This window comes from Centroberyx affinis, unplaced genomic scaffold, assembly GCF_046629955.1.
Source record: "Centroberyx affinis isolate AG114_WGS23_722 - 3 ecotype Tasmania unplaced genomic scaffold, CSIRO-AGI_Caff_v1 ptg000429l_1, whole genome shotgun sequence".
Taxonomy (NCBI): Eukaryota; Metazoa; Chordata; class Actinopteri; order Beryciformes; family Berycidae; genus Centroberyx; species Centroberyx affinis.
The window spans coordinates 117,917-141,265 of NW_027279093.1; the positions used below are offsets into that span (position 1 = coordinate 117,917).

Consider the following 23,349-nt stretch of genomic DNA (forward strand, 5'->3'; position numbering starts at 1 on the left):
TTTTTTTTTTTTTTTTTTAGCTTTTCTGACAAATATGTTGCTAAGTTCTGGGTGACCACTTAAAGTTAATGCCCAACATTTAAATTGGATGAATTAAACAGGATAGTAATGCAACTCCAAACACTGATGAATAGGTTTATGTGTACAAATCAAGAGATCTAAAGGTGAATATCAATTCATGTCAACATTCAAATGTCAGTGTGTCCATTTGCTGAAAAGAATCAACTGCCAAAAAGTTGACCGACAGAACCCAAGATAATTATTAATATTAATAATTATTAATATATTATTACTAGATTTTCAGTTTCATAATTGATGAGAATAAAAAAAACAGTATTTATTTATTCATTCATTCGTCAGAGAAGTTCCCGGCTGGATGTCTTCATGTCAGCACAGTTCTTTGGTTCTTTTGGTTCCACTGCCGTCTCTTAGGACAGACAAATAGCATAGATGATGTCCCATTTTAAGTCTAGATTTTGTAATGAAAGATTGAATTCCTCTCAAGATAGTTGGCCGTGAAAGAGAAAATGTCACATTAAAATGACAAAGGGAGCTGTTGGTTGTATGATGGTCGAAGCTCACTGAGTTCAGTCTTAGCAGAGAGCCTCGAGCTTAGCTTTATATTGGCTTATTCAGATTCCATTTAAACCGTATCCAATAAGCTAATTGTTCAGCTCAGATAATGGCCATGCTGGACGCCCTCTCAGGAGACAGGACACACTGACAATTCAGAATGATCCAGGCCAAGTGGAGGGCAACCCAATTAAGACCCTATGTGATGTAGGCTTGGTCAAGTCTGTAATGCAGGGGATACAACAGACCCACTGGAGGATACACATTACATACATATTACATTCCAGGGACTCACATTATTACAGAACCGTGATGATTTGCTGAAGGTTTCTTTGGCTTGTGAAGGACTTCTAATTTTTTTGCACCTGGTTCAAAGGCAATACTGCCATCTGGCGTTGCATCATATAATAGACGTGGCGTGCATTCCTGTGAACAGCAAAAAACAGGCTACTTTAAACGGAATTATAAAAACTGATGAAGCAGAATAAAAACAAGAAATAACTGATAATTTCATGTAATCAAAACTTTCGTTTCAACCAAGCCCAGAGTCAACCAAGCCCAGGCGACAAAAAAACCCTGCCAGGATTTGGGGATTGTTTAGTTATGCCTAGTATTAGGATTCATTGCCAGACAGTGTAGTCGATTCAGCAAATCGATTGACAGACAGTCTGCAGAGCGCAGACGGAAGTTGACTGCATCCTCATCAGTAAACTTATGGGTAAGAAATAAAAAAACAACAACACAAATTTGCCAAGCATTTTTACGGAGGTCCGCCATTCACATCGAGTTGAGAGTCTGAGCAGGGATTTGTCCAGCGGTTAAATCGGTCGCTCCGTTTTAAAGAGCAAGATGTTTGAATGTCAGAGCATCCTAGCTAGCTGCTAGCTAGCTTGCCTGGCTAACAGCGGCAGGTGTGTTTTGTTTACATAGCTACGGAGAGATGGACAGCTACCACCTTTCACGTATCCAGTGTCTTATGCCATGAGACAGTAATGCATGTACGCTTTTACAACCTTAACGCTGTCTCTTCGTATTAACACAATGCAGTATCGTAGACTGTGCAGTTATTCGTCGGTTAACTTGAACGGTTAAATCTTTTACGTAGGTTTTATGTACAGTTTTTATGTAGCTACACTACAGGCAAGTGAACCACTAGTGCTGCTGTAGTACTGCCATTATGCCACTGACTCTAGCTTTGTCTGTGTTGTTGTTCATTGCCTCAGGGCCAGGTCATGTGTCTCCCAAGACTGTCTTGTGCTATGAAGCTGTAGAGGGGAGGGGCTGGGTGTGAGACTGAGCCATGTCCTCCCTGGGTGCTCTGCCCGCCTCCACCTCTGTCTCAGCATCCGGCGGCTGCGGTGATGCCACAGCTGCCATGGCACCCCAGTCCTCTGACCAGGCTCTGCTGGCCTCAGACCGCTATGCCAGACTCATCCTGGCCCAGATGAACAAGATGCGGCTCCGCACCGACTTCTGCGACGTGGGGCTGAGGATTGGCGGCCGTGTCTTCAGGGTCCACAGGCTGGTGCTCGCCGCCAGCAGCCCCTACTTCTCCGCGTTGTTCTCTGGGGGGATGAGGGAGGTGGATAAGGAGGAGGTGCAGATCCTAGGAGTGGAGGGTGAAGTCTTTGCGGTTCTGCTGGACTTCATATACACAGGTTCTCACTCCCCCTGATATGCCTACCACACCATCAGTCATGTCCTTACAAATCTGTTCATCCATTCATTCATTCGTTCATTCATTCATGTATGTAACAACAGGAAAAAATCTAACAGGCAGTATTTACTACACATCTATGACAGGCACGTATGTACCTCTTCTCATCAGGTATGATCAATGTGACAGTAGAGAACGTTCAGGAGCTGATGGTGGCGGCAGACATGCTGCAGCTGAGCGAGGTGGTGTCTATCTGTGGAGACTTTCTCAAGGGTCACATGGACCCTTCCAACTGTGTGGGCATCTTCCAGTTCCTGGAGCAGATCGCTTGCATGGACATGCTGGAGTTCACAGAGAACTACATCCATGTTCATTTCCTGGAGGTACTAAAGCATGAAAGTAATAAATAAATAAAATATTTCTCTGCCAAGACTCTCTTTTTGCTGTTAAACTCTCTTTTCTGTTTCTCTGGTTGATGGAAGCGAGACATATACTGAAGATCAGTTTCATCACCCAATTTAAAGGTGGTTGATTGCTAGAGTACACACCAAGGAATGACACCGTATCACAACATATTATCAAAGCCTTATTTATACCACTTATGTTGTGAAAAGGGAGGCAACACATTCTTTTCAAGTTAAATGCTTACACAAAGCCTCCATCAACTGCCCCCCTTTAGGTGTGCCTTACCGATGAGTTCTGGGGCCTGTCGAAGGATCAGCTGGTGAAGTTGCTGCGAAGTGAGGAGCTGAGAATCGAGGACGAGTACCAGGTATTCACCGCAGCCATGGACTGGGTTCTCCAAGATGTGGCAAAGAGGAAGAAACATGTGGTGGAGGTGTTGGATCCAGTCCGCTTCCCTCTGCTTTCCCCACAGAGGCTGTTCAAGTACATAGAGGGTGAGGAGAATATGAAAGCTTGCAATTTTACAGGATTGTACAACCACTGATTTGCACTTAAAATATGGTTTTAAAACCAACTGGGACATGTTGCAAACCAATTCTTCAATACCGACAGCTTATCATTTTTGTCATTTTGTCTCACAATAAAGGCATTGCTGACTTCAGCCTGCGGGTGGCACTGCAGACGCTGCTGAAGGAATACACAGAAGTCACCAAGTCTCCCAAGGAAAATAAGATGTACAGTCTATTACAGCCAGCCAAGATGAGGCCCAGAAGGAAAGCCAGGAAATACCTCTATGCCATAGGTTCTGTGGTGTAAACTTCTTGTTTCAACATCTATATGTGACCGTGATGACCTGTAACATGTTGAAATGAAGAGAGAACTTACAGAACTTACGTTAGAGATGTATTCACTAACATTAGAACATCAACGTGTGTGTGTTTGTGCGTGTGTGTATGTGTACAATATCTCCATCCAGCGGAACAACACACTCCGTGAAATCATATATTGCCTCTCCTCTGTGTGTTTCCTTCTGTTCAGGAGGCTACACTCGGCTGCAGGGCGGCCGCTGGAGTGACAGCCGGGCGCTGAGCTGCGTGGAGCGCTTCGACTCCTTCAACCAGTACTGGACCACCGTGTGCTCCCTGCACCAGGCCCGCAGCGGGCTGGGGGTCGCCGTGCTGGAGGGCATGATCTATGTGGTGGGAGGTGAGAGAGATGAGGTCATTGTTTCACTTCATGTAAAAAAACCCAAAAAACAGTATTTACAAGTGTGAATGATGTTCCACCAGGGGAGAAGGACTCGATGATTTTTGACTGCACAGAGAGGTACGACCCGGTGACGAAGCAGTGGGCGGCTGTGGCCTCGCTGAATTTCCCACGCTGTGGGGTCGGCGTCTGCCCCTGCCACGGAGCTCTGTATGCACTCGGTAAGCGCTGCAGTACTACTAACGCACTGTTTGTCCACAATACACACGCGCTGCTAGTATAGTTTTTTTGCACAATGATAGAACATAGAAGCAAAGTAAAAAAAAAAAACAGTGATACAATGTGATCACAGAAAACACTGAAAGAAGAGATACAAATTACTAATTTGTGCACGCTAAGGTTAATCGTAAACTACATCTAAAACCAAGATGAAAACTAGGTGTTAGAAGACATTGTTGTAAACTGAAATAAAAGTAAAAACTACATTTTGTGAGAAAACTAGAACTGAACTAAAACTATCCTGTCTACTTGTAAAAATAACTAACACAACATAAAGATATATGTGAAATGTTTTCATAGTTTTCATCTTTTTTTTTATGTGCAGGCTAAAGAAGAGAATGAAGTGGATTAATTGAGGATGTATTGAAAAACTCATATAATTACATTTAATTACACACGCATTTAGGATTTATTGTGTGTATTACACAATATGCAAACATGCAAAATCCCTGTTCTGAGCTTCTATCATTATACCTTTAAAAAATACTGTCTCTACCAAAATTACTAAATCTAGAAGTGAAACTAAATAAAAACGAAATAAAAATGAAACTAAAACTAAAACTAATGTCAAAACAAATGTGAAAGTTATATAAAAATAAATGGAATTAAGGAAGACACAAAAAAAAAACAACAACAGTAAAATCAAGATGACACAACTGGGTTGGTTAACAGAATCTTACTGACCACAGTGCACAACAGTGTGGAAAACAGAACAAGAAACGAGCAAAAAGATCCAAATAAACAATGCTCATCAAATAATAATCACTCAACCAAAGCAATGAAGTGGCTCATTTATAGCCTGTGTTGGGAAATGTTGGACAGAAGTGACACCTGATCATTGAACTCCTGCAGGTGGTTGGATCGGGTCAGAGATTGGGAAGACGATGGAGCGCTACGACCCAGAGGAGAACAAGTGGGAGGTCATCGGCAGCATGGCAGTTCCCCGCTACTACTTTGGCTGCTGTGAGCTACAAGGTGTGTTCCTCCTTCTTAAATCTGTATAGTCCAGTACAACTTGTGAGTGCTTTCTCTCAAGTATTACATCAACTTCCCCACATGACAGAGAAGATTATGGTGGAGGAAGAAAGAATAGAACTAAATGCAATTAAAAAAAACAATGCTTGAGACTTGACTTGATGCAAGAAGAGAATACTTGAGACTTGACTTGAGTTCTGGTGACTTGGGACTTGACTTTGACATGAAAAGGTTTCTAAAGATCTGACAAAAGAGATTTGTTCCACCAGACAACTGGGTTAGGTTTTAAATTCAGTTTTCTGAATTTTGTATGGAATGATTGAATTTATTGAAGTTGAAACTGATTATAGAAATCAAACTCATGATTCTCTTACCAAGTTTTTATCCTATTAAAACTATATTGCATTGAAAAGTCCTAGATAGATAGATTTAGTTTTCTTTAAGATATTCCAACTGATACTGGACTCTTGATTTGTTCTGACTTGACTTGCTGTTCTACATTTAGACTTGAGCCTTGACTTGAGACTTGTGCCTCGAGACTTGAGACTGACTGACTTGAGCGAAATTGACTTGGTCACACCTCTGCTGAACACCGTTTTCTCCTTCAAGGGTTTATCTACGTAATCGGGGGGATCAGTGACGAGGGAGTGGAGCTGCGCTCGGCCGAGGTGTACGACCCCATCTCCCGCCGCTGGAGCGCGCTGCCCGTCATGGTGACGCGTCGCGCCTACGTGGGCGTCGCCTGCCTCAATAACTGCATCTACGCCGTGGGCGGCTGGAACGAGGCGCTGGGCTCACTGGAGACGGTGGAGAAGTACTGTCCCGAGGAGGTGAGGTGGGAGAGAGAGAGGGGACTGTCTGTGTCTGTTTGAAAAGGAGGAGGCTTTGTAAGGACACATCAAAATAGTGTTTAGCCCACGATCAACGACTGAGTCAGAGAGTCGACTCATGAAGTGCTGTTTCATCAAGAGGCAAATTCAGGTCAGGCAGTCGGGGGACACTTCCTCTACCTGGGTGCTATCAGTCTTCGTCACAGTTTACAGCAGTAAAAAGGGATTTAAAAGTTCTGTTATTCAGAAAATTTACATTTCATTATGAATCTTCACTCCTTAGCTGCAAATGTTCACACAGCTCCCACAATCTTTGTTGCGATTCGGAAAGATGTAAAAGGTGTACAAGTACACCTTTTCATTGAAGAAATCTCTCCATGACCCCTTTTCACATTTCCATGACCAAATCAAAAAGTATGCATCAATTACACTAACTTTAAGCATTTGTTTGTTTTTTTCCTAAAATCAATGATTATAATATAAATTTAACTCTGTCAGCAACCAACAATATTTTCGTCCAACACGTCTAGAACGTTTTGGAGCCAGCCACAGCTTTTTGTGACATTTGACAGTATTCAAGAAAAAAACTTCCAGAACCTTTCTCTCTTTTATCATTTCTCATAACTTCTCCAGGTCTGGAAAATATATTTCCAATACCATGACTTTTCCAGGTTATCCAGGAGTGTGTGAACCCTGGATCTACATGTCATCACTACGAATGTGCTGCGGGACTGTCCCTAATATTCTCCCCGACGTTGCGCTTGTGTTTCCTCAGGAGAAGTGGGTGGAGGTGGCCCCGATGTCCACTGCGCGGGCGGGGGTGTCGGTGTCGGCGGTGAACGGGCTGCTGTACGCCGTCGGGGGCCGGGCCTCCAGCAGAGACTTCTCGGCACCGGTGACGGTGGACTCCGTGGAGATCTACGACCCGCACCTGGACACCTGGACTGAGATCGGCAACATGATCACCAGCCGCTGCGACGGCGGGCTGGCCGTGCTCTGACAGCCGGAAGCGTTCACATATTAACTGTCAACATCTATATCAACGCTAGAGTCCTTTCTCTAAGGTTTTAACTGCACAGATGGAAGGATTTCACCAGCAATCTGTTTCACATTTTTTTTAGGTTGACACGGTAGTCCGCTACCACCCATATCACCCCATGTCCGTATCGTATCCTTAATGAGCTACTGAAAAGATTTTAAATTTAAAACTGCACCTGAAGGAACACAGTTTCTCTGTCTCAAATAGTCTTTCACATTCTCACAAATGTTATTATTTATACTTGGATTAGACGGGTTCTGTCTGGGGTTTTTTTGTTCGTCCGTACCATTTTACCTCCATCTCACTTAAGTTGAACACTTTGACATTAAACCGACAACAATTCTGTAACTGGAAAGCTGCCAAAACTGGGTGCAAACTGCCTCCACTCACACTGTTACAGGACCCACCCATCTATACTGTGTTTATTACCAATTCACTAAATCACTGTACGAGAATATCAGAAAGGCCAAATGCTTTTTCTGTCTATTTCTCTCGTGTATTTGAAAACAAAGGCGTCCATGTGATGAAGATCGTTTTGCACAGCGGAGGAGTGCTGTCTTTGAGGGACCAGAGGGTGTTTCATCTTTAGTGCCAGAATCCTCCGGGGACTTGGACTTCTGAAAGCATCTCGTCACTTCACTCTGAACAATATGCCAGAATGTACATGATGAATAGATTCAATTCTTGGCTAAGATGTGAATGCACTGAGATTGATTTGTTTGTTTTTTACCAAAAAGAAAGAAGTGTTTGATGTGCTTGGATTGATACTTGGAGTAACAAACCACTTTGAGCCTATTTGATAAATGAAGCTTAATGCTACTTGGGTTTTATGACAAGCTTCTCAGTAACATGATTTCTGTATGTCTCATCAAGTGAAGAAGCACACCACTAATGTAACACGAGTACAGCTGTCACTCAGTTTTCATTCAATCTCACTGGCTGATATTATATGTATTGTACATACACAGGCTACTATAAATATCAGTGCCTTTTAGTCAGTATTTTACACTTACATTCAAGCAAGGGAGGGGTGTTTTATCATTTCACTCACCAGTGGCACTTGAAATGACTAGAAAGTGCATTTACGTTTCAACCCTCTAATGTTGAGATAAGCAGCACAATGCACATGTATAGGAAAGTGTTTATTGTTTTGCAAAAAAAAACCAACAACATCCTTTGATTGATTTTCTTGGATTCTGCAACTCATCAACTTAGCAAGCTGAGTGGTGGTGTTGCTGTAGCATTAGCTCCCATCATATGTATCCCCTCTGCACAGTGTAATAACATTAACAGTACACAATGGTAATTACATCATCTTTTATTAGTTGTTTTTTTTCCCCTGAAAAGACCTAATAAAATATTTTTTTGTGCATGCTGGGTTCGGAGTGAGTCTACATTCCCTCTTTCTTCATTAAAGATGATGAAATTGTAACTTCAAATTGTGACATTTCACAGATGTAAATCAGGCAATGTGACTGATTTGTACATGTACACAAGGTAAATTGTGTTTGAACTTTTTGTACAGGAACCATACACAGAGTAGCACACATCTAGCACTCTGCAGTTATAAAGACGCAAGAGTGCACTGTTTAAAATGTGTATATAGTCTGTATATACAGTCGTTTATAGAAGTCTCCTCTTTACCCCGCTCTAGTGGAGTGTGAGTCCAAGCTGTGAATGACACACTACATTTTCATGAGAGGAGTTAGCTGATGCTCTAATGACTGGAGGTTTGACTCACTATAGGCGTTTTCATCATGTAATTCCACGTGTGATCCTGTTCAAAAGGCAAAGACAGTGTGAATCCTTTCCCACACTATCTCCAAACTAAGGAGTTTCACCATCTGTTGTGACTAATCAGAGAATCACAACTAAATTCCTCTCCTGTGTAAATATTACACACTTGTATTCCTGACCTATTGATTGATTGAATTTTGTTGAGACGCTAAATCTTCTCCACATACGTGACAAACACATTACAAATTCACTGCATGAGTTTGCGTGGCAGGGGAAGAAAGGTTGAAAGTTTTTCTTCATATTTTACAAACGAGCAAAAAAAGCAAGGCTCGGCCTTTGTGGTTTTATATTTGACATCTCAATAGATTTCTGTCTCCTCTTATTACAAAGGAAGACGTATTCTTCAAACCGGACTGTGTCTGTTGTCATCCACTCTCTAATTCCCATCATAATGTCCTCATTCTCAGATCCAGGACTTTCATTATGCTCTGTATTCATCTGCTTGGCTGAGGTTTAGTAAAGCATCAAGGGTGGTGTTTGGTCTTGATCTTGCTCACTTCCCACACAGGACAGAATGTGAGATTAATGTCGTCCGGCTCTTGAAAGTGTCCTGCTCGGTGACTGAGGAACAAGCCCACTAAAGCTAGACGCATATGGATTAACACAGGAGTTTTACATCTAATGCCAGTCTAATGCAACTCTTTTTTTGATGATGGCTGTCAGGATTTCAGTGACTAATGGATTTCAGAAAATGCTTAATGTTTGTTTCAGGTAAGAAAAAAAAAAAAGTTTTTCTGTAAATGTCCCTCATCCCGCCACAACAAAACATTTTGAGCTTTAAGATGTGCTGGGTCATGATGTTATGATTCATCTGTCTTTAAATAACTGTTAAAATATTTGTTTATCTTTTTGCCCCTCTCCACTATCTCAGACTGTAGTCACTAGAAGGGCAGGGAGAGGCCGATTGGTGAAGATGTTTGGGAACATTTCACATAAACAAAGACTGTGGCCTACACACTCCTATGGAACGAGGCCCAAGCGTTTTTCCTTGACTGTGGTTTTGCCTTGAGTTGAGCAGCAATGGAAAGGAAAAGTATGCAAATTGCATGCATCTTTATCAGTTGTCTGTACACTTGAATTTGCTCATGTAAAATTACCATATTTTTCTTTGTTCAAACCGGTTTTGAGTAAAGCAGCAGCAAATTAGATTCTATGTCCCATTTCATAAGCAACAATATTACTGCTGCAAGAACAAACCAGACCAACCCCACATCTTCACTTTTTTAATACACTATTTTAATTAAAATAAAATACCAACAACCAACAACTTCAGTCAGTTCTGAAGCTCCTTAATCTTTTTCTCAGTGCAGAATTTCTTCAGTGTCAGTGTGGCCACCAGTGAGAAGGTGGCGACCAGAGTGAGGACAGTCCGCATGGCTTTGAACCAGGCGGGGTATCCTGGCAGCAGGGTCAGGTCATAGTGCAGAGACAGACCCAGTCCCATGATGACTACCAGGGCTCCCTCTGTTACATTGTCCCTGCAGAGCAGCGCCAGCCAGGCCAGGAGTGAGGGCACTACGCTGTTGCCCAGGTTCATCCAGTCGGGCCGAGCGGGGCTGCCCTCTGGGATGGCAAACCCCCAGCGGGCCCCACCGAGGAAGGAGACGATAGAAGCCCCGTACACCACTTGCACGTAGGCCAGCTCAGGGTAAAAGGACTGTGTCGCTGCCATGAGGAGAGGGGCGGACAGGAACGGGATGAGGCCAGAGAAACCGAGGTACAGAGCGGGTTTAGGAGCCTGGACGAGGGCCCCCATACTGAAGCCCTCCTTGGTGTGTCTTGGGTCCCCTCCTTTGGAGGTGCCGGCTGCGTCCCCATGGCAGAGACGGGAGGAGGGCCAGCTCATGGGCCTGAGGCTCAGCAGCCTGGTGGTGGAAGCTGGTGTGGACAGCAGTGACCATGAGGAGGCTTGAGTGTTAAAATGCTGCTGACCTTTCATTGAGCAGTCTGGTACTCTGATGATCTGCTGAAGACATCTCCATGCTGGACCCTGACAACATGATAATTGAAGTGCAGAGAAATTAGGATTGCTTCACATTCTTATGATGCCAGCCCTTTTCACTGTATTGAAGTTAGTGAGGAATGTGCTATTCCTTCTTACCCCAGGAGTTATGTGTCTTCTCCATGCAAATCCAATCATTTTCAACCTGAAAAAAGCAACACATTCATTAGTATTAGGACAATCTCCATGTTGCATGCTGTATTAAGACGCGTCAGTATGAGTTGTCTTACTGTATGTGATGAAACCGGCTGAAACTAACGCAAGCTAACCTAGCTAAGCGAAGCTCGCAACTACTGACGATTGACATCAGATAGCTACTAGCTCAAGCTGACGTAATACATAAGAATCACAGAAGTTGCAGTTACCCTTGAACATTAAAAATGTGTGTCAATGCCTCAACAGAGTCAATAACATCTAAAGTTGCGAAGTTAACGTTAACTACATTAGAGGTCGTTTGCTGACTCAAATTCCATCGGTACTCGATTTAATTGTCTCTTTCTGATTCGCAAGCGAAATCGGTTCTGTTATCGACTGGTTTGTCTGGCGGTGGCGGGGGAGGCACTAAGTTGTATTCAAGATCGCAAACTCTAAACCTACGTAATATGACAATAATGTTTTAAAATTTTGCGAAATGTAGTTTAAAATGTTCTTACTGAAACTGCATGTACATATTTCGTCTGTTTATTTGGATGGAATACTATTCCATGTGGAGTGTACTGCTAAGATGCAGTCCCGACTCTAAACATCTTGCAGAACCTCACTTAGTTGCATAATCACAACAGAACTTGAATGTACCTCCATTAGGCTATTCGAATCCCTCAGTGCCAGCGCCAGTGGTAAGCGCTCCTAAAACCCAAACAAACATCAATAGCCACTTTATTAAGAGGTGAGTAGTCGTGTGAATCTGTAATCTCGCTGTGAATGTTGTCACATTAGTTATGCATTGGAGTCATACTTTATCAAGACTATCTTGCTCAAGAGAAGGTACATGGCATCGTCATTAAATACAACAGCTAGTCAGTTAGCTCGCTAGGGCTAGCAGGCTGATGAATGTGTGGTGCCGCTGCTAAGGTAGCCATTTTGAAACTGTGTTGTTCCAACGAAGCCAGGTCTGTTTACCTCTATTGTAGAATTGTGACAGCTGCTTATATAGACAGTTTTAGCGACTATGGGTATATGCACCGAGTTTTTGCGTGGATAAGCCTTTCAACCTTGCTAATTCGTTTTTACTAGCTATCATTTTTCGTGGGCTAGTTACCAAGCTATGTAACGCTAGCTATTAGCTAACAATTGCTATGCTAACGTTAGAGTTAGCAGCAACGTTGAGCAGAGTTAAGGCTGATCTGATAACGCTACAGAGCTTTGTAACGTTGATTAGCTAGCAACCATTACAACTAGTGTGCTACCTAAACAATATTGGCTCATTTGAATTCGCATTCCTCAGCCAGTTTGGTAAAACGTGAATTTATGTTTACTTGGTCTTCTGCAGTGTTTGTGGATTGTACTCATTGTCAATGTCGCGCACATTTGGGTTCCCCACACACTACGTTAACGTTAGCCCGCTTGCTACAATTCAACCCTGACAGACAGACTACAGAGTAATACTTTAAATAAGCGATGCCATCATGCAACTCGGCATTACTTCTAACTCAACTAAATGTGTGTACAACGCATTGTAGCCAGTGTCTGAGGCAAACTCATTGATGTTGAGTTCTTACGTAACGGGCTACTTCAGTGGGAGCAAGTTAACATATCCTTTGAAGGTCTGTCTTTGTGAATAAAGGGTTAATGTGTAAACATTTACGTAGTGCTTTGCAACTGATGTAAACTGAGGACTCAGTTGTTTAATTGAATGGGCAGGCAGACCGATTTGTCATATATGTTTTAAGAAGGTGCTGGGCTGAAGAATCGCTACTCTGGTGTGATTGTCACTTCAGTGTCATGCAGCATTACACACACTCTCAGGGCAGCCTGTTTCGATGTGCAGCAGTCAGGGGAGAAGTAGTGAGGAAGAAAGTGTTCATGTCCAAGTTATTTTTACACTGGTATGAATATTTGATTTAAGAAAGCCGACACAATTTTATAAAAGGAGCCATCTCTCAGCATGAAATGGTTCTTAGATCCCTGAGTCATCATGTTTTTCCCTCATACCTCTCAAAATGTACTTGAAGCATCAAACGCTGTTTCTTTCAAAGTATTGACTGTCTCTTGAATTGGAAGCTATTTTAGGCTTTAATATAAGTATTCAGTGAAGGAGGAGTGTTTCATAATGCCTGATATACCAATAAGCCTTGTGTAGCAACTTAGCTGTGCTCTCCTAAAGAAATATGGGTAAAATTATTATCAGTTAAAGCTGTGTTTCTGTGTATGGACGTCTAATTTAGGTCTGTGTTTATTTTTGAGCCATATGCTGTGAAGTTAATTTCTCTGAATAATGGCTAATACTGTCTTCTTTTTTCTGCAGGTCCTGTCTGTTCCTGTGCAGATACCCATGAACCCTCAGCAAGAGAAAAGAAAACAGTTGGCATAGCTGCACTGAAGCTTCCCCTTGTGTTAGGAAAAACTCATCCTGGAAGGAAAGGAAATATCCAATTGACAGATTTTGGGCCCACGCTATTTTTCAATCCTTTTTTGGTCAAAGAAAAAGAAGTTGATTGTATTGTCTTTATTGAGGCTTTCCTTATGGAAAAGATTAGTTTTGGCTATTCTTAAAGGACTCTCATGCATTCAATGACACCGAAGATATTTGGCTTGTGGTGGATTTCTGTTCAACTGTCAGAGTTCGCATATCTATGAAATCTGAACTATTCTCCACTTCTGCTTCAATCAGACGACCCCAGATAATCCAATGGACATTTAACAAACGTGAATGTAAAACATATGAAGACAACAACGGCATTATAATGCATCGTCCCGCAGCATCCCAGTTTCACTAACTTAGACTGAAGATGACGGCAATGTAACATTGGGTTTTACTTCCTTCACTGTCATGTGACTTTGAAACCTGGAGCGTTATTTTCTTCAAACTCAGACAGCCTTTTCACCAGTTTAATGAGGTGAGCGGTGGTTTTCAGTGATCTCCATTGCAAATAAAAGACTGTCTCAGAACTTCTTTCTTTTTTCTGCATGCATTTCGGTCGAACTTACAATGATTCGGTAAAAGGTGAGTCGAAGTAAAAAACATACTGGCACACAGTGTGGCAGGAGAAGACGTGGAATCTCTTTTCCCCCCCATCTGGTGTCATAGTGGAACTGCCACACGGACTGCTATCCATACTCCAGTGCAGACTACTTCCACAGACTACTTCCTTATATTAATAAAAGACAACCTGGCTCTGCCTCACCAGTTGGACAAATCACCTGTCAATCAATTCAGCTTGCCAATCAGCACACAGACCAATCAGGTTTTGTGCCTCAGCCCTAAACAAAAAGAGCAAATGATTCAAATAAGTTGGTGAAGAATTCAGTCTGCTTGAGTAAAGTCACCTGGACAAGTTGGTGGGAACAGTAGCACTCATAAAAATCCACCGGTGACGTCCCCTGCTCAGGAGCTGCTTGGGAATCCAGTTCAAAAAGCGACACCTGTCCCTCTCAGAAAATCAGCTTCCTGCTTGCCCAGCTCTCTGGATCACCATTCCAGATCATTCCTGCAACCTTTTGACCTGTCTCCCAGTGTTTCACCCTGGACGAGGGGATCTGCCTCTGGGGAAAGGGGCTGTGCTGTCCTGGCGGAGGTGGACAAGGGGTTGGCAGTGTGGTGCTCCCCGTCTGTCAGTGCACGCACTCTGTGATCAGCGCCAGAGGGCCTGAGGAACCAAGCCCAGCCGGACCGAGGGAGGAGGCAGAGGACTTCAGAGCCACAGACTCTGGGGTAATGATAACGTTTCACCTGACTGACTCAGCTCAGACAGACAAATCTTTATGGATGTAAACGCACACAATAGTTGTGAGAGTAATCACTTTAGTACGCTGCATTGCCAGCAATTTGCAATCATTTTATGGGTAGCTGGTGTTTATTTCCCATTTAATACACACACACACACAATGTAGTATTTTTCTTTTCTGACTCATACTTCCTTAGAAAGTTTAGCTAAGTCCAATAAGCATTTCTTTTGAAGACGCTTTGCACTGCACTCCACCTGAGTCTTGGGTGACTGCCACCGTAGTTGACGTGCGAGATGATGAGAATTTGACTCGCTGCACAATGAGCTATATAAATTTATCACATACACACGCTGCATAAAAACACTGGTATTATACTGCACAAGATATTTTCCATCCAGGCTGTCATCCAGCCATCAGCCTCATAGGCACAGCTGCAGCAAGTCTAGCTTTGTTGTTTTTCTGCTAAGAATAGGACGCTTTTTGGCTTGTCTTGCGGGAGACTTTTATGCAGTGTTTTCTAAATAACCGATGGAAGACAAAACGCTTTGTATGTTCAAGATAGGATTTTAGGGCATGAAATGCAGTTGATTTGTGTTTCTCAGATTCGTGTTTCTATGCTTGATATTTGTACAGAATCTGAATATTGAAAATGTCATTAATTCTCCACATTTCTTTTGTTAGATCCTGGCCATGAGGTTTGACGCCTCGATCCACTGACCGGAAACACTGGACCTAAATGGCGCAGCATGACTTTGTCCCTGCCTGGCTTAACTTCTCCACGCCCCAGCCTGCCAAGGTGTGTGTTTATGTGTGTGTGTGCATGCGTGACGGTGTATGTGAGTGGGTAAGAGAGAAAAACAGAGGGAGCGAAAGAGATGGAACTTGAAAGTATGCCTGTCAGAGCAACTGCATTAGCACCCATTTCTTGTGTCTGTCTGTGCATGTGTGTGTCTTTGTACACCTGTGTGTGTGTGTGTGTGTGTGTGTGTAGTCAGGGACGAGTCACCCTCAGGGAGAGACAGTGCAGTCGATGCACGGTTCAGTGGAGGGTCACAGACATTTTGTGTCCTCTTGGAAAAGACTGATAATAGAAGAAAGCAAACAACTTTAAGTAGCTTCTAATGACAACTCACAGTAGTAGTGACAAGATTTTAGGTCTTCAGGGTCCAAGCTGCGTTTGTTTTTCAGATGCTCCTCCATGTGAGCTAAAATTAAATTTGTTGTTGTTTTTAGTTGTGTTCTTGGAAATGCACCTTTATTTTCTGAACATGTATCAGTTCAGTTCACGCATGGCTAGTAGAAGAATTGAAAGTAAAATTGGGTGCAGGGGGGTGCAGATGGAAAAAGGCAGATGTTGGATGAAGAAGAACAATTGGTTTGATGTTGGCTTGCCTTGTTAAGAATGTGTTTGGTTGTTAGACTGTCCTGCTAAATGGGATCAGTCAGTGTCTCCCCCAGCCAAAGCTCAGTGTAATCTGTGAGTCAGGACGTTGCCCAGCTGAGTGGCCTGTCTGTAAATCAAGAGTCAAAACCAAGAAGCAAATGCATAGTCACTGTCCTGCTGACAAATGACTTCACTTCAATGTCATTTATCCTCAGGGTTTAGTGCATATACTGTCACTAAGCTTAGAGCTACATTCTCTCTCTAGTTTTTTTGTATATTATTAAATCAACTGTGTTGTTCTGTCTTTGGAAGTGAAAGAAAAACCCCCTTGAAGAAAAATGCATGCTAATTTGATATTTGAACCTCATTTGAAGAGCAGTGTGTGATCCAGATGGAATTGAGCATTTGAGACTACTAAGAAATAGGTTTACTGGGTGTTTCTGATCCCAGTGGCTCCCATGGCAGCAACTTTTCCTGCAAGCCCCATAAAACATTAAGCAAAAGAGTTTTTAGTTCCTTTTCTCTTGCCTCTCTTAGTTCACTCTTGGTCCCCAAAGGATGGATCCCCAAATTGACATTTTCCCTCCAGTTATTCCAGTTCTCTGAGACATTACGAAGATGAAAGGTTTGCAGAGTACAAAGAGGTTTTATGCACATCCAAGTTCCTTCACAAGGGCCAGACAAAAATAAGGAGGGGGAAATTAGAATGTCCTCTTCTCTGAAAGTTGGTTGTAAGGTAATTGTCATTTTTAATAGGTGAGAGAAAGGGATACACAGGAAAGAGCAGATCCTTCTGTATTCTGGATCACCCCAGCCTAGACGAGGCATGTGTGGTCCATGACCCACCGTCTCTGTGCACAGCCCTCGGCCTGTTTTCCCTCTTTGACTGCCATGGTCCCCTTTCTGTCCTCCAGTCCCCTGCCGCCAACCTTGAGAAACAAGGTGAGCCCCACCACCACAGAGACAGCAGAACCGCTGTGAGCCGCCGCCGCCACAACTCCTCTGATGGCTTCTTCAACAACGGGCCCCTGCGTGCTCCAGCAGGTAACCCTGTACAACAGTTATTCCTGTCTGTGTTATTACGGGGTTTGATTGTTTGAAGGGAAGCAACTGTCAGTGAGAAACAAGTGTGCTTGCACTTTTTAGGCGCTCAGTGGGTTTTGCATGATTGGAGTGAGTGACACTATGTTGACTATAAAAACTCCATCTGTTAACACCAAAGTGCTGTGGCAGCACAGTGTTGTAACTAAGAAAATCACTGAACAAAATATTTAATTCCTGCATTGACTTAGCCACTACAGTTACAAAATCACCACGCAACTTCCTGGTGTGTGGATGTTCAGTGCACCAACACAGAGCTGGTTGATGGGCTTGTTTGACTTCTACCACACTGCCTGGTGTACAAGTGCACACTGTATTTCCCTTATGCAGGGCAGTTGCGGATTTGCGCTGCCTAAACAGTGCAGACCGTAAGCAGTGTGCATGGCAAAAAGTGTTACAAACAAATGCACACATAGAACCTGGCTCTTGTAGAGGTGCTCCTGCCGAGCACCCAATACTGGAAAGTTGGGAATCCCATGCATTCTGGCAAATCTGAAGCTAGCCAGTGAAATGCATATTAGTTCAATGTTATGTTATGGCAAACATGGGACATGACTTGTGTGATTTGTTCTATTCAAACTAATGAGATAAAGTATTTTTTTCCACTAAAAGGTTCCATAACATTTAATTCTCATGATTATGTTTTCAAATATTCTGTGGCTCAGGATAAGAATAATGTTGTTCTTCATGATGTTTTGCAAATAAATGCAGTAGTAGGTAAATGTTAAATGGAGTTGGTTAAAATGAATGAATTTGAAGAGTCCTCACAGGCAAAACAGTCACAATACTGGACCCTGATTGGCCAACAACACCAGCTGCTCTTAGTCAAACGAGGTAAACCTGCTGAGTGGAGGCTTTCTAGTGGGAGTGTCAGGTCAAATGCTGCAAAATGGCCTAATTGAAAGGATTTCAGGAATTGTTTAGTGAGGGAGCCAATCAAGACCAAGTCCAGTTGTGATGCGTTGATTGGATTTGGTCTGAAACTGCCTGTAAAAAAGGATTGATTTTTGAAAATGCTCTAACTTTAAATTTAATCACTGAAGCAAAACCAAATGTTAACAATGTCTTCTTTAAACATCTTTGATTATATATGAATATAAATACAGGAAAAGTTGAAAGTTGAGGGCCCCTTAAAATTTGACTGTATTGCATGCTGCCAAATCGCTATATCGTATCTTTTTCTGAAATGGTTCTACTTTTCATGTCTTCTAAAGGTGTAGTGTTCTTGGGGTTTAAAAGCTTTTAAAGTTGCAACAACCATACAATCAAGGATCACAGTCAAGTTAACAGTGGGAGGAGAGGAGAGAACCATAGCACAAAGCCTTGAATACTAGAGACGGTAGAGCTTAATGTCGGAACGGGTTTGTGAACTAAAACAACCTACCTACCTGCCAAGAATAATTTTTACCTATGTTTCCCTACCTGTATTCAATATTGTTGTCATGATAAATGAAATTTCAACACTACATCAATACTGTTCTGAAAGATTAAATTCAACACAGAATTGTGTAAGTTCAGTACTTTCACCAAATGTGTTCTGCAAGCTGAAATTAAATTTCAGTGTCACCTCCAGAGGGCGTAAACATGCAGATTGGTATAGTTACAAAAGGAGGAGGATTGTGATAGACAGAGCAGCAGTCTGGCTCTTGACAGTAGACTGCAACAGTCGGAGTCAAACAGCTGAAACCATTTAACAGTGTCAGATAGTCCACCAGGTGTTGAACTGGATCCCAGTCCACCATAACTGGTTGACAAACAGGTGTTAGGAGCCAAATATGGACCTATTTTACTACTACTATTACTACTTTACAACTATTTTATTGTTTTTATTGTTTTCCCTGGTATTGCCGTAGTATTGAATTTTTAGATAGTAAACTTTAGTATTGGTATTGAAATCAAAATTCTGGTATCGTGACAGCACTAGTATTCAGTGCTATTTTGTGTACAGAATTATTATTTGTGTGAGTAGCTTTAGAGTCTTAATTAAAAATGTGCTCACCTACTCTTGATCTTCATTTATTTCCTTCTTGGTGGCCTCACACCTGCTCTGTCTCCACAATGGAAATAATATCTCTACCATCCAGGCATCAGAGAAACAGACGTTTAGATGCTGCCACTTTGTTAGCACAGGCCAAGACCAAAGACTGTTTATAACCAAGGCTTTCAGGTGTTATCGTCTCAGGAAGCTACCGGCCAGTGTGGCAGGAGACATATTGATTCATCTGTCGAAGACAAATTTAACTGGCATTCAGCGCTTTGCCAGGTTAGGCTGTGCATATACTGCTTGAGGTGATGTCTGCAGCTTTTCCCCCAAATAAACACACACAACTTCATTATTTTTATGTGAATGTTTTTGTTGTCTGTTTAGGTGACGGATGGCAGCAGCCCTCTCTGCTTCTGAGGCACGACTCGGTGGACTCTGGGGTGGCCAAAGGGGGGCATGGCGGGCTGGCAGGGGGTTCATGTTGGAAGGAAGCGCCCAGCTGGCACGGAGCGCCGCGGGGAGCCCAAGACGGTCACCATCACCAGGGACGTCACCCCAAACGGGGAGCGGTCGACAGGGACAGGCAGGGGGGACACCGGCAGCGCAATGGTAACTTCCATCCCCGCAAGGGCGCCCCGTACCAGGACAAGTTCCCCACGGAGGAACGCAAGGACGACAAGCTGAAGTTCGTGGAAGAGGACTTTGTGAGTAGCTAACCTTCCCTGAACTTCCCATGCATGCCACTGACCTTGACATAGTTCTTGAATGACATAGTTCTGTTGAAGGATAAGACACTTTGATTCTGTGGCAAAGGTATTGAGACTGTCTAGTGAAATTGTTTCTGAATGCAGATTGTCGGTTATCAGTGTTAAAACTGTTAAAACACACTTGAGAAATATGAATTGAATTTCATGAGTATACCAGTTTCTCTCCACTGTCGCAGTACTTCTGCCAGTAATGACATATAAACTGCCTAGATTATTGTAAATGAACATAACTTGAAAGTCCAAAATGTGAATGCAAAAGTATTCTAAGCTTGCATTCAATCTTTGTCTTTATAGCCCTCCCTCAACCCTGAAACAACTGGAAAGCCTGGGACCCAGATGCGAGCAGTCGCTCCCCACGCTGGAGTATGGGGTAAGAACTCTCAGTCCAACTTAAGGCTGTCTTTCACTTAAAATAAAATTTGTGAGTAAAATAAAATAGACAATTCAAAGGTTAAGTCCTAGCGAGGGTTGCTCTGACAGTCCCTCGTCCCACCAGTTAACCACCTCACCTCCCTGTAACCTTGCCTCACTGCTCGTCCTGGTTGTGTTGCAGAAAACCCCCCTAGTGGCAAACAGATGGTGTCCAAAATGCTGGTTATCAAGAAGGTTTCCAAGGAGGACCCCAGTACGGCCTTCTCTGCAGGGTTCGCCAGTGCAGGCGCCCTGCCCACCAACGGCAGCAAAGCTCCCATAGCAGGCTCCAGCGTCTACAAGAACCTGGTCCCCAAGCCTGCTGTGGCCCCCACCAAGGTATGATCTCCTGGGTCGAGTCACGTGTTTCAACTACTACAGAAAGAAAATGTAATTTGCAAGATTAAGCACACTCGAATGGATTAAATAGATACATTTTGGGTCTTGGGTCAGTACCAGTTATGATAGGAACAAGCTTCTCTTTTGTGACAAACACATTATCTTTCCTTTCCTCCAGAGCACCCAGTGGAAACCCAGTGGTAGAGAGGTCACCAAGTCTGGCCTTCACATGCCAGGCCGAGATTCAGTCTTCACCAGCCCCGTCTCTACAGCCAAACCCAGCACCCCAGCCAGTGCACCACCACACAACACCCCAAAAGAGGTGAGGATTACATGGAAATGGACTATTTTTAAATTACTAATTTTAAACTGATGTATAACTAATCTATATTCATAGGCTGTGGAATTGAAAACGCAACGTCAGAAAATAACTGCCAATTCCAGATGGATGACATAACTGCACTAATAACTGCTGACTGCCACAAATTGGCTCATACGTTTTTTTTGTTACGGTATACGTTCGACTGCTTTCCTTATTCAGTAATTGAAACTTTTTTTTTATCAGGCAGTTGAAACACTGATAGGCTGATCACCATTAACCTACGTAGAACGTTTATCGGGCAAATATGATCAATTGCCGATCGATCAGTGCACCTGTACGAACACTTGTGAATACAGCCAATTGTGAATATAGCCATGAAAGACTAGTGAGGCAAAGTCCTTTATCCACCTCACACCCTTCTCTTTCTTCCTCCTCTCTCTCCCCTTTCCTCTCGTCCCGCTCTCTCTCTCTCTCCCCCTCCCCGTGGCACTGACATCACAGCAGCACCCTTCCAGTACGACTCCTCCCATCGACATTGCCCCGTCGAGGCTGAAGCTGATGCGTCGCGGTCCGGACCGTAAGAGCGAGTTCCTGCGAGCTCTGAAGGACGAGGGCACCGGAGAGCTGACAACCAGCAGCAGCCCAGGGACATCGGGGGAGGTAGGCGGCACCGTGGGGGGTTTTCATGAATCATCACACGGGACAGGACAACAGTTTCAGGACAAGTAAAAGATGAGATAATGCTCCAGTTTAGAAAGAATGCCAGAAGGGAATCCTGTCAAAATTCAACCCGCAGAGTCTCTGGAAGTAGAAGTCGGTGTTTGAATTTGAAAATATGTTGTAGTCCCATAGGAGAGCCAGAGTCTTATGCTTCCTTTGCACATACTGCAGGACAACCATGCATGAAATAATGAAAATTTGAACCTCTCAAAGCGATTAATTTCTGAGTTAAGATAAATCCAGTGTTCATCTTCTTTTTGTAATGTTTTGAAACAAAAAACTCATTACCATTAAGCTCATGTCTATTAAAAGAAGCTACAAGACATTTTTGGTTCTCTAATGGTATTTGGCTCCAGATCCTCAGGGAATCGGTTTGAATGGCAAAATAAGTATTTCATGTTTCCCCTGTTGTGAATCTCCCTAGGGTGAAAGCAGCACCCCAGAGCCCAAAGCCTACAGCGAGGAAGTCTGCCATGAGAACGGCCTGTCCTACTCCCTCAGTGACTCCGACACTGAACACCTGTCCAGCTCCCTGGAAGCAGAGCACAGGTGAGGCATGGACAACACTTTTCCACTCTCTCACACACACACACATGCAGAGTCAACTAAGCAGATGATCGCTTTGCCCTTTCAGGTTGCTGAAGGCCATGGGCTGGCAGGAATACCCAGAAAATGATGACAACTTCCTGCCTCTGACAGAGGATGAGCTGAGAGAGTTCCAGACTAAAACTGAACAGGTGAGTCTGACAGGAATAGTATACATAATCTGTCTGTTCAGTGTGACCTAGATGTATCACTGAATTTTTTTATTTTGCCTGTTTTTGTGCTTAATTGTTTTTTTTTACCCAAACTAAAACCAATGATTCCCACACAAACCGTACATCAGTGTTGATTTTCCCTGTTCTTGTGCTTCTTTTCCCCCAGCTGAAGAGGAACGGCGTGCAGAGGAATGGGGTTCTCCCGAGGGCGCGGGGTGTGACCCTCCACTTCACCCCCTGGAGGAGTGTGGCGGAGGCGCACGTCGAAGAGGGCTCGGAGTCCGAAACCAGTAGCAGCAGCCAGACCTCCGACGACGACGACTGCATCAAATCCTAACATGGCTTTACGGAACAAAAAAACAACACAACAGCCAACACCACAGCCCAGCAAGCAATCCCCTCTCCTCTTCTCTCATCTTTGTTTTTAGAGCACCATTTCGACTTTTTTTTTGTTGTCGTTCTTGCACAAGGGAAAAACCAATCATATCCCAGTGAAGGGGGAGATTCCTGCTCCGCCAGACGTCTTTTTCCCTGCGTTTCCTCCTTCACTGCAGTCCCTGCCCTCTTTGACCCCCCTTCCCCTTCTTCCTTTTTCTTCCTCGCTTTGTGGAACTGAAGTGTTCATCAAGAAAAGAAGGGCAATGAATGCACACACGATTCTGCTTTAAACAGACTAACTCATTTCATTGATGACGCTGATGACACATTAATGATATTAATAAAAATTGGTTCCTGACAAGCTGAGATGTTTCAATATGAATCTGGCTACTGTGGTGTTTTTGTTATTGATCCCTCACTGTGTTGCAGGTATAGGTTTAATTCTAATCAGCCAATAAGAGCCTGCTAAGCAGGAAAATAAAATACATTTTGCAAAGTCACTGGAACTTGAGTAGATAATTCTGAATGTTGGATATC

General features: G+C 43.3%; 3 protein-coding genes across 6 annotated transcripts; 2 read left to right on the forward strand and 1 right to left on the reverse strand.

Annotated features, from left to right (window-relative positions):
* The first annotated feature begins 1,231 nt into the window (after window positions 1–1,231).
* Window positions 1,232–9,819, forward strand: ipp (intracisternal A particle-promoted polypeptide). The gene is made up of 10 exons (XM_071516765.1): window positions 1,232–1,291; window positions 1,797–2,231; window positions 2,402–2,613; window positions 2,910–3,129; window positions 3,282–3,437; window positions 3,674–3,841; window positions 3,925–4,062; window positions 4,973–5,095; window positions 5,705–5,925; window positions 6,701–9,819. Exons 2-10 carry the CDS (start codon window positions 1,874–1,876, stop codon window positions 6,923–6,925), a joined length of 1,821 nt encoding a protein of 606 aa, XP_071372866.1. The 5' UTR covers window positions 1,232–1,291; window positions 1,797–1,873; the 3' UTR covers window positions 6,926–9,819.
* Window positions 9,820–9,980: 161 nt separating this feature from the next.
* LOC139642066 (transmembrane protein 69-like) lies at window positions 9,981–11,279 on the reverse strand. 2 transcript variants are annotated; one of them, XM_071516771.1, is made up of 3 exons: window positions 11,129–11,279; window positions 10,863–10,908; window positions 9,981–10,751 (listed from the first exon to the last, which is right to left on the reverse strand). In XM_071516771.1, exons 2-3 carry the CDS (start codon window positions 10,899–10,901, stop codon window positions 10,035–10,037), a joined length of 756 nt encoding a protein of 251 aa, XP_071372872.1. In that variant the 5' UTR covers window positions 10,902–10,908; window positions 11,129–11,279; the 3' UTR covers window positions 9,981–10,034. The 2 variants fall into 2 exon arrangements, with proteins under 2 accessions (XP_071372872.1, XP_071372871.1); XM_071516770.1 differs by having other exon boundaries at window positions 10,994–11,279.
* Window positions 11,280–11,572: 293 nt separating this feature from the next.
* On the forward strand, window positions 11,573–23,212 carry gpbp1l1 (GC-rich promoter binding protein 1-like 1). 3 transcript variants are annotated; one of them, XM_071516761.1, is made up of 12 exons: window positions 11,573–11,649; window positions 13,228–14,634; window positions 15,330–15,444; window positions 16,947–17,076; window positions 19,502–19,821; window positions 20,179–20,254; window positions 20,438–20,634; window positions 20,813–20,956; window positions 21,458–21,616; window positions 22,101–22,225; window positions 22,311–22,413; window positions 22,601–23,212. In XM_071516761.1, exons 3-12 carry the CDS (start codon window positions 15,385–15,387, stop codon window positions 22,769–22,771), a joined length of 1,485 nt encoding a protein of 494 aa, XP_071372862.1. In that variant the 5' UTR covers window positions 11,573–11,649; window positions 13,228–14,634; window positions 15,330–15,384; the 3' UTR covers window positions 22,772–23,212. The 3 variants fall into 3 exon arrangements, with proteins under 3 accessions (XP_071372862.1, XP_071372864.1, XP_071372863.1); XM_071516763.1 differs by having other exon boundaries at window positions 21,461–21,616; XM_071516762.1 differs by lacking the exon at window positions 11,573–11,649 and adding an exon at window positions 11,861–11,872.
* Window positions 23,213–23,349: the final 137 nt, after the last annotated feature.